At 37.4% G+C, this 12,987-nt stretch overlaps 1 protein-coding gene across 2 annotated transcripts; it reads left to right on the top strand.

The window, feature by feature from the left end:
• The first annotated feature begins 811 nt into the window (after window positions 1–811).
• RCY1 (arginine-rich cyclin 1) lies at window positions 812–12,739 on the top strand. Of its 2 annotated transcripts, none has more exons than XM_008814435.5 (9): window positions 812–1,272; window positions 1,576–1,764; window positions 1,921–2,002; window positions 2,119–2,259; window positions 2,582–2,751; window positions 11,263–11,533; window positions 11,633–12,026; window positions 12,220–12,255; window positions 12,335–12,739. In XM_008814435.5, exons 2-9 carry the CDS (start codon window positions 1,613–1,615, stop codon window positions 12,403–12,405), a joined length of 1,317 nt encoding a protein of 438 aa, XP_008812657.3. In that variant the 5' UTR covers window positions 812–1,272; window positions 1,576–1,612; the 3' UTR covers window positions 12,406–12,739. The 2 variants fall into 2 exon arrangements, with proteins under 2 accessions (XP_008812657.3, XP_008812655.3); XM_008814433.4 differs by having other exon boundaries at window positions 1,129–1,272; window positions 2,119–2,280.
• The last annotated feature ends 248 nt before the right edge of the window (window positions 12,740–12,987 follow it).

Genomic DNA, 12,987 nt, shown 5'->3' with positions numbered 1-12,987 from the left:
CCACCTCTCATTGAAATTTGCCATCCCCGCCCATTATGATGCTAGGCGCTCAACCTCTACATCATCAATATTGCCTCCCTTACTAACCACATGATTAGATGGCATAGTAGTATTTTCAATAAAATTTGCTTAGTAATTATAGTGATATGAGCAACATCGGATAGTTCTCAACCTTTAATCGGCTCCAATCTGACTAGTCAAGCCCTAGGTGGAAGTGGATTTCCTTACTATCCTTATTAACGATCACCATTGCTTTATTGTTGCTTCCACCACCCCCTACCAATGGTGCCACCGTATACACTACTTTCCAACCAAAGCTGCTCCTATTGAGGAAAACATGCCAACTCTGGGAAGAAGAGGTTAGTGATAACAAAAAGAGCCATGAGCTGGGCAGGAGGGAGCAAGGGTTTGAGAATATCTCAAATTTGGAGGATAGTAGTCATGAGGTAGAATCTAGCATGGCAGAGAGTAATAGTGTGATCTAGCAAGAGGTAGTGGGATGGGGCTGGGGTGTGTTTTTTTACCGTCCTATTGTCGGGACATGGTGGACGGTGGTTGGAGAAAGAGGAGGAAGAAAGATGTGGGAAGGAAAAAGGAGAAAAAGATGATTGAAAAGATTTTTTAAAAAAAATTACTCATATACATAGGATATCAATATTCAATTTTAAATATCATTGATCTCGTATGGGCTTAGTCTTGATCTATCGTACGTAAATTATGGTGGGACAAAATTATTCGCCAAAGTGTACTAGGCGAAAGTGACCCTAGCATAAACATAAAAACATAACCATTATTCATGTTACATCATAGCCTGCATCTGAATTTCAAAAACATGTTCTTTGTTATATAACTTATGTTCCAATATTAGATTTATACAAAAATTAAAACTAGGGGATGAGGGTGATTGATGTGGAATTAGGGTTTGTTTGATAATTGAAAATTTTGAAAATTAAATCCATGAATTTAAAAAAACAAACATGAGATCCAATTTTTTTTCCAAATTGAAAATTTTATTATCTTATTTTTCTAAATCTTCTCCATTCTGAACAAATGCGAAGATGTATTAATTTCTCTTTTTTTTCCCCCAAATTATTTTCCAATTTTACCCCCAGGAGATCGCGGCTAGACCCGGTTTTCCAACTTTTAATGCCCCAAATTCTGAACGAATCCCCCCTCTTCGTCGTCGCAGCTTCGGTAGATCTCCCGAAGCTCTCGAAGTCGCTCCTCTCCCCCATCTCTTCCCCTCCGAAGAGCTATCGCCGAATAAAAAAGGTACCCCCTCGCCTTTCTCTTTTAGCTTCCAAAACCCTGGGCAAAGAACCAGAACGAGAAACCCTAGAAATCCTCCTCTCGCTCTTACTGGGTTCTCAGCTCGTTTAATCCTAGGGCTTCTCTCCTCTCGATCTCTCCTACTTACCTTACTCTCATCTCTCTCATTCACGACCTCCTAGGGCTTTTCCTTGGTACAAGAATTTCGCGAATTTGATAACAGATCGATCCAATTTCACCTCTAAGTTCTTCGCCACACGAAAAAAACTAAAAACCCTTTCTTCGTTAATATTCGTTTCGTTGCAGTGACGCTTGATACTGTTTCTGCGTCTCTCCGGATAGAATGATATACACTGCGATCGATACCTTCTACCTCACCGATGAGCAGTTGCAGAATTCCCCATCGAGGAAGGATGGAATTGATGAGGCTACGGAGACCACTCTTCGGATATATGGATGCGATCTCATACAAGAGAGTGGCATTCTACTCAGATTGTATCCTTTTTGCCAACAGTTTATATTATTTTTATTGATTCTTTTGGGTAATTTTATTTTCATGTTGTATTAGCTAAAAAGGAGTTTTTGTGGCATTGAATTTTTTGATTTACATTTTTAAGTTTCTTTCTTTGATGAGTATCTTGACTGCTTTAGACCGCAAGCAGTGATGGCCACAGGACAGGTTTTATTCCATCGGTTCTACTGCAAGAAGTCTTTTGCTCGCTTCAGTGTTAAAGTAAGGGTCATAATCTTTTTTATCATGGACATTATGTTCTTTGTTTGTTTTTCCTATTGAGGAATCTTTCCTATGTGTCCAGGACAAAACTAAGCCCTGATTTTGTTTTGTTGTAGAGAGTTGCTGCGAGCTGTGTTTGGCTGGCTTCAAAATTGGAGGAGAGCCCAAGAAAAGCAAAGCATGTGCTTATTGTCTTCCATAGAATGGAATGCAGAAGGGAAAATTTGCCGATAGAGCATTTGGATGTCTTCTCTAAGGTTAAGGATGTCTTATCTAAGGTTAAGGATGTCTTATCTAAGTTAATATGCTTTCTTTTTGCTGATGTTTGTTTATCTGAATTTTGAACTCATTTCTTCTCTTGGGTGATGGAATTTTAGACTTAGTTCTATGCAATTGTACACATTCAACTGCATCAAAATACTTTCACATATGTCTGATTTGCCTATTATGTCCAGTATTTTGCCACAGAGACGTTTTTTTTTTTATTTCAAGAATTTGTGGATTAGTATACAAGCTTTTGTGCTTATCAACATAGTTTTCTGATACATGTTTTTTTTTCTTTTCTTTTTTCGCTTGCAGAAATATTCAGACTTAAAGAATGACTTGATCAGGACAGAGCGGCATTTGTTGAAGGAAATGGGTTTCATATGTCATGTTGAACATCCTCACAAGTTTATATCAAACTACCTTGCAACGCTTGGAACCCCTCCTGAATTGAGGCAGGAAGCTTGGAATCTAGCCAATGATAGGTATTACTCCGGACATAACTCAATGTTAAAAATCATTTTTGATTGCTTTAATAGGTTAGTCAGTTAGTTGCAGATCTTACCTTTGCAATTTTTAACATATGCTTATATCTGAATTTTGTGTCTTTCTGAACATTTTGATACTAATTTAGATATCATTCAATTTATTTTGCTTCTCAAAGTTGTGAGTTGCTGACCTTGTAAACTGATTTGTTGTAGAGCCTTCACAATTATGTTGTTCAAATATGGCGGGCACAACATACATCCTTAAAATTGAGGTGTCAATCACGGGTACGAAACCCATTTTGATGTGTCCTAACATAGCTTCACTATGAGGAGTCATATATGTTTGTATGATGGATGAAACCATACTGTTTAAGGTTGCTTTCGAAGTTTGCATAGTTCCAAAATTTCTGTATTTGTGACCTGCTTGCATCGATCATTAATTATAATGCTAATAAAAAAAACCTGCCTTCACAAGTCCTTGCAAATCCTGATAAGTTGCAAGACTTTTATGGTTAAAATCCTTGATTCTTTTGTGCAACAAATTTTGATGCTAATTAAATTACAAAATGTAAATCATAATTTACCAAATATATTGTACCATAACTAAATATAATGGGTGTGGTAAAGATAGAATGTTGAGCTGGATGTGTAACCATAGAAATAGTTAACTTAGGATGGTCAGGCTGAGGACAAAGTGGAAAATTGACTTTGATAGCTTTTGTTGCAAAGTGAAAAGTTGATGAGGCCTCATTAAGGAGAAGAGATTAAAGAAAAAGTTAAAACTTATGATCACATGGATGGAAGTTGTAACAGGTGATTTAGAAAAGGTTGTAGTGCTTACATATATTGTGCTTAATAGGAATTATTAGTAAAAGAAGATTCACATTATAGACCCTAGACAGGTCTCATAAGGCCTGAAGGTTGTGGCCATAATTATTGTGGTTATTGTAGCCTAATCATTTAACAAGCCCTGTAGGATGAAATGTAAGGATTTGAGAGGCTGCATTTGATTTAGTTCATCAACATAAGCTTTTTTTATGTCCATTTGAACACTATATTGATGTTCATCGTGTTATCGACTTTTTAGTGTTTCGATGAGTGAAATGTAAAAAGCCATGCTGAACTCGAAAGTAAAAATGACCAGTAAGATGTTCGTTTGGATGCTTGATCATGTCAAGCCAAAAATTCTTGACCAATAACATGGCAAGTGAATGTATAGATTGGTTTTAATGTCTTGGAGGATGCATTCATTGCAGATTGAAGATTTGATATGAAGGATTTTGAGGAAGAAGGTCCTGACTGATATACAAGACATAAACAGGCCTATGAATAAAGAAAGCTGTGAGCATTAGCCAATACCAGGGATTTACTTGGTTTTATTAGACATGATTCAGATGATGACTCTTGAGGGTTGACATTTAGAGGGCTCAATAATTCTATATCTAAAAGTGTTATTCACTGGTTGGTGATACAAGTGTCTTGGTGAATCACAAAAAATGATATTACAGAAGAATGTTTTGGAGAAATAAGAACTAAAAGTTCACTAGAGAGGAGCATTTATGAGATGCAAGTTTAGGTGGACTGTGTATGAAAATCACTTGAAGTCATGCTAGATGGCTCTTAGAGGACATGAATGGTATTGGGAGAGGTAAGTGAGATTGAAATTCCATGGAAGGAATGATAGTTTTTATGTTGTTATTGTTCTGAGTGGGACTTGAGCCAAAGGTTGATGAGGAAGCCGAGGGCATGTTTCAAGATATTCTTGGTGCCATAAGTAGCATTCTCTACTTCAAAGGTTGCATTTGGCTGGCGAACAAGAAGGAATAAGAGCCTTTGAACCCACTTACTCCACCTTTTTCAGCCTGTTGCTCATTTGAGTGCCTGGGTTAAAATACTTTTCTCAGAAGGGAAGAATAGGTATTTTTGAAAAGTCAGTGTGAATTGAATGCTTTACTGTTTTCCCTCCTAACTGTTTTGCCACACTTGACCTAGAAATAGTTTACTCATGTGAAAAGGCAGAATAGTTTAACTCTCCTTCTTCCTCTCCAACTTACTCCATTTGACCCAGCTAATCTAAACTATGCATTCTTGAGCCAAACAGTGTAAGAATTTTCTAAGAAATGGTGCATCCATATTGATATTCTGGCTATACAAGAGTTGGAGATGACATATGTTTTTTAAACCATTGGCTAGCTATACAAAGTATATGTGAGGTGGAAAAATCTTCATGTGGGCTACACATGTTAGCGCTATTGAAGATGAAGGCTTACAAAACATCAATATAGCTTTCTTTGTTGTATGGTTCAAAAGATGCTTGGAATGAAGAAAGGTTTTGAAGACGTGTATATTAAGGTGGACATGTGAAACTTAATGGCGAGAAACATTTTCCTTTTGTGTGGCATACCCACTTTGAAAACTCCTTAGATATTGCTTACATGTTTCTCTAGAATCTTGACCTTTTTTGCTTTGCCCAACCTAGATCTATTGATATGTGGAAGCTTTTGCCTTTGCTAACATATTCTGCTGAATTCTCTAGCCCTTTGTTTCCTAGACCATTTGACTTATTTGAATACTCCACCTAGCAGTTAGAAATGGTCAGCCGTAAGACCAAGGTACGCCATACCGGCCTGTACCGGCCCGTACGGGCCGGTACGAACTGGTCCGAGCAGGGATCAGTACCGGATCAGCATGGGATCCGGTACCGGGAGCTTTTTATTGAAAAATCGGCCAGTACCACTGCCGTACCGGTACGGACCGATATGGAACCGATACCTACCAATCCGGGCTGCCACCGGTACGCCGACCGGTACCGGTACGGAGGACCTTGCGTAAGACACTTGGATAATGGGTCTGCAAAAGGAAATTTTTAAAGTTTATAAGGATCTGGCCCCTAGGCATGTACTTATAGTCAATGTTGATATCCAATTCTTGTAGCATAGCTCAAGACAACTAGATTTCTTGCATCAAATCTTCATTTTGCTTGCTGGAAAAGAATGGTGAGTGTAATGCATTTAAGTAGACGAGGAAGCCAAACTAACTCTATTGTTATTGAGGACAATTTCTAGTCTTTTAAGAGATAAGATAAACATTAGAGCAAAATGCATAGGTAGTAGTTGAACCTTAACCAATGGATTGGAAACAGAATAAATGTTAGCAAGACTTGGATTGTAGCTAGACAATTGCTGGCATTATTGTAAGCAAGTTATGGCCTGTCATATCATATGTCGTGTATTGTATAGGGATAGAAGCACTAACAAGATTGCTTGCGCTACTTTTAGGGCATTTGAGATTTAAATAGTAATGATATATTAGACCATTTATAAGTTCAGTTGGATCCATTTTGCTATAAAAACCAAATATATTCTTAGGGAGATGGCAGCTTTAAAAAACAAACATATAGTAGTATTCTGCCAAGTACCATCTTAATTGATCTTGCATAATGCTTCAGATAGTAACTGGTTACCATTAATAATCATATGATGAACATTGAGTTGTTGGGCAATGATGTTGTTGGAAGAATGTATGTAAAGAGAGCATCAATTTTACTTGGATATTCCAAATTTTGGATTTTTGTCGTGTCGGAAACTTGGACACTTGGGACACCATGACACTGCTTGACACTTCATACCATCAAATTTTGATGCCATCATCATTATGTGTGTACTTTTGGCACTTGTATATAAAGTTTGTAATTAACAACCATTTTGTCTAATTTTATAAACTTAAGGATCATTGGTTTAACTCATTAGTAATTGATGCGTACATCAATATATTTACATGCACATACAAAAGATTTAGATTTGTCCCAGTGTCTAATGAAGATTTCCGTGCCATATTTATTTGGACACTTGGACATCTGACACTCACGTCAAGTGTCCGATTAACATTGGAGAGCATACTCATGATAACTTTTGGTGAACCATACATTGATGATGAATCAAAAGGGTACAGAAGAGGGTTTGTATGTATGTACTGGTGTACTTACCTTGAATTTGAAGGAGCGGTTCTTGCAATCCATTTATGAAGAGACCAGTAATTTGTGGCATGAACAATTTGTACACAGATGGTGGCCACCTTGTTCATGGAGGCTAACTTCTCATCATATTTAATCTTACACCGAGTGGAATTGCAAGTCTAACAAGCTTGCCAACAAAAACCATCAAAACAAATTAAATATTGTGGATCTCTCTCTCTCACACACACACCCACACCCACACACCTCAAGATAGGAGCAGACCTGGTAGAAATTATGGTGAGGGTGGACCACACCTGTGATCTTCTCTTTGGCAGGACAAATAATACTAATTATTAACTTGTTAAAGAGTGAAGCATCTTGTACTTGGTGCCTTGGTCACATTTGATGCTAAACTGCTTGGATGATTACAAGAAAAGTCCAGAGTTGCAACAAATATGAATCAACAATTATGAAGTTGTAATTAGAAATGATGTTTTTATGATGATAATAATGCAGGAGTAGTCTGACTATCACTTATGCTTTTGAAGGTTTAGTGGAATGAGAGCTTTCACGATGGAAGATATGGGTACAACCGTACAACTATGTGCAGTTTGCCTGCAAGAGTTGTCTTGAATAATATAAGTTTGTTTTGGGCAAGAATTGAAATCTTGTGTCCTGTGCTGATCAATGTGTTCTGTTTGCCAGGTGTCAGTATATTGGTGTTGGTACGCCCCAGTTTCACCAACCTAGCCCTGAATTGCTTGGACTGCACAAAATTGAGGTGGAGAGGATTCAAATTAGTTCCAAACTGATTGATACCACCCACATTAAATGGGAAGCCCTTATAAACCTCCTTTTCTTTTGTGTTTTCCACCATATAAAGATGGAAACAACCAATAAGAGAGTGTGGAGGTGTGAACAATGAGGAATAATGCTATTGATGCTTGGATTGCTAGAGTTGGGGCTAGAAACAATCTTTTAGCTATCTTTTTCCCCTCTTTCTATTTAAAAGTTTTTCAAAAGTTTGTGGATGAATGATGGGAATTTAAGAAATTATGTAGGGATCATGTTGTAGGTAGATAAATGGTGGGGAAATTTCTATTCAAGCCTGCCAAATGTGGCATTGAGGCATTGAGATGAGGGCTATATTAGTATGTCAAAAACTTGGTCGTTATTTGATAATATGTTACTTTCTTTTGTTTATTTGTGAAATCAGTGCTAATAGTAAACTATTTCATATGGAATCTTAATAATACCAGGTATCTTTTATCAGTGACCTAATAATATTAAAATTTTAATGCTTAGATACAGATTTTCTATGCATTTTAGTTGCAAGTTATTTTAAAGTTATGTGAAAAACTAACGATAATAAAACTTCAGCAGGTGCCAAATAGGGATGACTAGGACAATCTAAATTGATATACCTACCATATTTCTCCAATTTATAGCATTATAACAACAATATATAAGAAAAAAGGCATAAAAACATTTTTGGAGGGAGGCCAATTAGGGTGTACTGTACCAGCCGGCTGTCAATATCCCTCTTTACCTCGATAAATAAATCCTTGACTCAAGTTTTTCATAATGCTGCCAAATCTTGCCTATGAAGAATAGACTTTAGGCTCAAGCTTTACTATTTTTAGTGTTTTTGATGTGTTATGGCCATTTTGCTTAGGTAGAAGTAAAGAAACTGTTGATGAGAGAAGTTAATATCATGGATATCATATCTGGGTGCCTGAACATGTTCATATGGTGGATGATCCATGATGTCATCTTTGTTTTCATCCTTATTTTTGAAAATTCTAATTCTTTTTGATTAGGCACAAGGCTCTTGATGAGAAGACTTAAGTTTGCATATAGTGCCTTTCTTCTGAGATGGTTCTCATGTATGAGGCATTATTAGTTGAAAAGGTGGCAGTCTGAAGAATGAAAAAGGAGGTGACACTTTGGGGATGGATGAAGGTTGAAAATCTTGTCAATTTTCTGGTCAGTGGTGGCCAGTATTTGACTGGTTTCCTTTAAAATAAGGAAGCCTCTTTTTTTTTTTTTGGGGGGGGGGGGGGGGGTGGGGTTGCCATTGTTCTTTGTATTAGAGAGTCTTAATTTACAGTGAGATCAGATTGCAGGTTGGTGTGCTCACAAGTGTAGTTTTATACTGCAATTTTATTATATGTGTTTGAAAATGGTGTGCAATTTCGTTTGTTTTGTACTCATGCAGAATGCATGGAGGGAAGGTAATTTTTAATTACCCAACCTTTTTTCCATCTATTTTTGGGAGGGAAATTTTCACCTACCGAATAGCATGTTGAGAACATGAAAACATATTTCTGGCTTTGACTTTTTGTATCTCCTCCCTGTTATGTTTTCTTTTTTGATGTTCCATATCTTTCTGTTATGTATTTCTTTTATATCCTTTCAGAAAAAATAAAGAACCATCTACTTGTGATTAAGTAGTACTAATAAATTGTGTAAGTTCAATAGGTATAGGGTTGCACAGTTTTCCGAGGAATCAGAGAATTCATTAGCGAGGAATAAAAGAATTCATTAGCTATATAATGGTGTCAAACTGATCCTTAAACCACAGTCTTCCTCCACCAGTCTAATTTATGTTTTCTACACTAATAATTTAGTCATTTCTTCCATCTCCTCTCCTCCGGCTTCCATTTCCATATCCATTACTTGTTCTTGAATCAATCGGCATGAAGCATTGCTTTCATTCACTTTATGATTTGAGCTGTAAATTGTGAATATAGGGGCCATTGCTTGGTGAAATGGCAAAGGGCTTGGGCTGACAAGCACAATGGCATTGGTTCGAGTCTTGAAGGGGACACTTTGTGCCAAAAAAAAGGGGTCAAAGTTTAGGTTGGTCCTCAGTTTGCCCCTCCTAGGATGTCGGATTGCCATGATCATAATTGAGTAATAACCCTTTTTTAGCTGCAAATTGTGAATCCTAGTTTTTGTAATACCTCTGAAGTTGGGACATAAGCTGCTTCTGATGTGCATGCTTGCGTGTGTGCGTTGCCTTCATTTTGATTTATGATTTGAGTTATAAATTGTGGTTCCTAGTTTTTGTTGATATCCTCAACGAGTCATTAACTGCTTGTTGTGTGTGCATGCGTTTGTTCTTTGGGGGGGGGGGGGGGGTCCACATGCAGTAACACATTATTCTTCAAAATTGTGTGTGTATGTGTGTGTGTCAGAGAGAGAGAGAGAGAGAGAGAGAGAGACTATGGTAAGACCACAGTCCACAGGATTTGAGACTAGACCTGATCAGGTGAAATTTGAAAAATGGGGGTTTCAAAATGAAAGACCAAGTCATCAGAGAGAGACTATGGTAAGACCACAGGATTTGAGACTAGACCTGATCTGGTGAAATTTGAAAAATGGGGGTTTCAAAATGAAAGACCAAGTCATCAGATGTGATCTACTAGCTTTAAACTACCTGCAAACCAAAAATCATTTATTTTGGCCGCTTAAGATTTTATTTCTCCCAGCGGGTTACACCATAGACCAAAAATTTGCTATCCATCCTTTCCTTCAGAGAATATATGAGCCCCAAGCACATGCACTTATTGTCAAGTCATGTTCACTATGAAAGTCATACCTCTTTTTAAATGTATATGTAAAAGTCCTTCATATAGATGACAAAATAAGGTTAAAATAGCCGATATCTAGCATTACTTTCGGAACCTTGGATTCTCATTTTTAGCCATTCCATTTTCGAGTCCCTTTACCCATACTGGTCTGAGATTTGAACCTTACTACATTGGTTATTCAAATTTGACCATCCCATAATCTTTTCTCCAGTCTGTGGGTTTTAGTAAATGATACTAGATGGTTATCAGAATAATAGGGAAAATGAAACTACATTCCTATCATGTCCCCTACAAAAGTTTATAAAATGATGACAGAATTTGGTAAAATACGGTAGGAAGAATTGGCTTATTATGTTGTGTCAGTTCTATAACACTCATGATATTAATAAATTGAATACTTAGAGGCATACTTTTTGGAGGAAATCAAACATGTGGAGGTATGGTTGGAGTCTGATGAACTGGGCAGATGTTCTTAATTGCTTTAGCTTTTTATGCACCACGAGAGGAAGTTTCTCTGACAGGTATGGACAATTTTCATGTTTTGCAGCTTTACATGCAATTTTAAAGGATTATTCTTGCTAAGTTCTTCAATATCTTAACATATCATTAAGAATCTCATAGCTCTTATCTCCAGTATTATGACATTTTTTGAGTAAGACTTTCTCATTAACTACCTTATCTTGCATCCGTTCTTATGTATTACATGCCCGATTTTTCTCGACTAGAATGGGACATGAAGGTCAGCTATGTTGTCAAGTACTGACACTGAAATTTCCAATCTTTTATGTATCTTCTACTTGTCATCTCTGATATTAAATCATACAATTTTTTGATATAACAAGGAAAATTGTTTCATATATATTACAACCATGACTCTGTTTCGATACTTTCATTTTTAAACACTGAGCTGGTTATCAGTTGCTGGATGTTCTGATTTTTTTCTTTCCAATTCCTAAGTCTGCGGACAACCCTATGTGTTCGGTTCAAGAGTGAAGTTGTAGCATGTGGAGTTGTATATGCAGCAGCTCGCCGGTTCCAGGTCCCCCTTCCTGAAAACCCACCTTGGTGGTTAGTCTTCGATGCAGATCAGGCTGGGATTGAGGAAGTATGTAGAGTTCTTGCACACCTCTATAGTCTTCCCAAGGCACAGTATATTCCAGTTTATAGAGATAATGATTCTTTCACTTCGAGAAATAAGACTCCAGACCCTCAAGCTCAATTACGAAAGGTAATAAATACCAACTGCTTTCTTTTGAGACCCATAATTCATAACTTCTTTTAAAATTGCAATCCATGATTACAGATTGGTTGAACCTGTTTTGTTTAGGAAAGTCCGCTTAATGGTAACATTAACGATACAAATACTCCCAAGGCGAATTCAGATGCTAGTTCATCCAAGGATGCATTGATTAAAGCAGCCCTAGACAAATTGAAGGAATCTAAGAAAAATGATGATGATGCTAAATCTGTTGCAGCTGAAGGTGATGCTAAAGAAGATCCCGGGGAGAAAGCGAAGGATGAGAATAAATCAGATGCCAACCTTGAAAGGAACCGGGACAGAGAAAGGGAACGGTCGAAGGCTAGAGACCGTGATAGCAGGGGTAGAGACTCTGATCGTGATGGTAGGGGTAGAGACTCTGACAGGGATAGGGAGCGGGGGAGAGAGCTAGAACGGGAAAGAGAGAAAGAACGTAGACACCGTTCCAAGGACAAAGGCTCAGGTATCCATTACAGCATCTCTTACTGACTAAAATGGTAATGTTATGCATGGTTACTTTTTATAATTCATTTATTAATGTAAGTCTAAAGAAAATCATGATTTGTTTTCGGTCATGCAAAATTTGTGCTACTAAGAATTTACTTTTTTGCTGAATTCATGGATCATTTTGTCCTAAAAATCTCTTCGTGATGCAGGACACTCAGAAAAATCAAGGCATCATTCATCACGGGGTATGTTAACTACTTCTGTACATCTTTTGACTAACATTGAGAGCTTTGTTCTGATGCTAGAATCAAATTTCTTTTTCAGATCGCAGTGAATACCATAGCTCACAGTCATCTCGTGAGAAAGATCGACACAGACACCACCCATATAGTTGAAGAAGAATTTATATTGTGCCTTAAAAATGTTGGAAGGTGATTGTGCCATTAAATCCCCGATGCCGTGTGAGAATTGTATCTCCATTTGTTAGCAGAGATTCACTTTGATTACAGAGGCAGCTTCAGTTCACTGAGAAGCTTATAGAATACTAGGAATATGGTAGCGGCCAACTGAGTCTCTCAGATTACATGAAAACTTATGTTCTTTGGAACACTTGTCATCTGAGTAATCTAAAGATTTAACCTGCAACTCTTTTAGAAATTTTTCTTGATGTAGACCATGAAAAAGCCTGATATTTCCTTTGTTTGTTTTGAAAATATGGTTTCTGGCGCATGATGATTTGTATGCTGGATGCTTATGGCTTTAGGTCATGGTGTGTTGCATGCGTGATGTGGTGATGTCCCCAACGGGGGTAGAAGGGGTGAGAAGATATCATTGAAGAGAACGTTAAACAACCAATGATGTGCTACTAGTGCTACAAGTTAATTTCTGAAACGGTCCTATGTTGGAAGACCCCAGAGATGTTCTCTGAAGTGCCAAAGCCTCAGTTGCCACATTGTAAAGCCATGCAAAGGAAAGTC

The sequence above is a fragment of the Phoenix dactylifera genome, chromosome 2, assembly GCF_051530095.1.
Source record: "Phoenix dactylifera cultivar Ajwa chromosome 2, Ajwa_hap1_PhDact_Kaust_v1.1, whole genome shotgun sequence".
NCBI lineage: Eukaryota > Viridiplantae > Streptophyta > Magnoliopsida > Arecales > Arecaceae > Phoenix > Phoenix dactylifera.
Note: the sequence above shows the minus strand (reverse complement) of the source record. Positions and strands in the feature narration are given on the sequence as shown.

Coding starts and splice junctions, on each gene's coding strand:
- RCY1 (XM_008814433.4), top strand. CDS start 1,613: ATGATATACACTGCGATCGATACCTTCTACCTCACCGATGAGCAGTTG. Junction 1,765..1,920: donor AGTGGCATTCTACTCAGATT/GTATCCTTTTTG, acceptor TGACTGCTTTAG/ACCGCAAGCAGTGATGGCCA. Junction 2,281..2,581: donor TTAAGGATGTCTTATCTAAG/GTTAAGGATGTC, acceptor TTTCGCTTGCAG/AAATATTCAGACTTAAAGAA.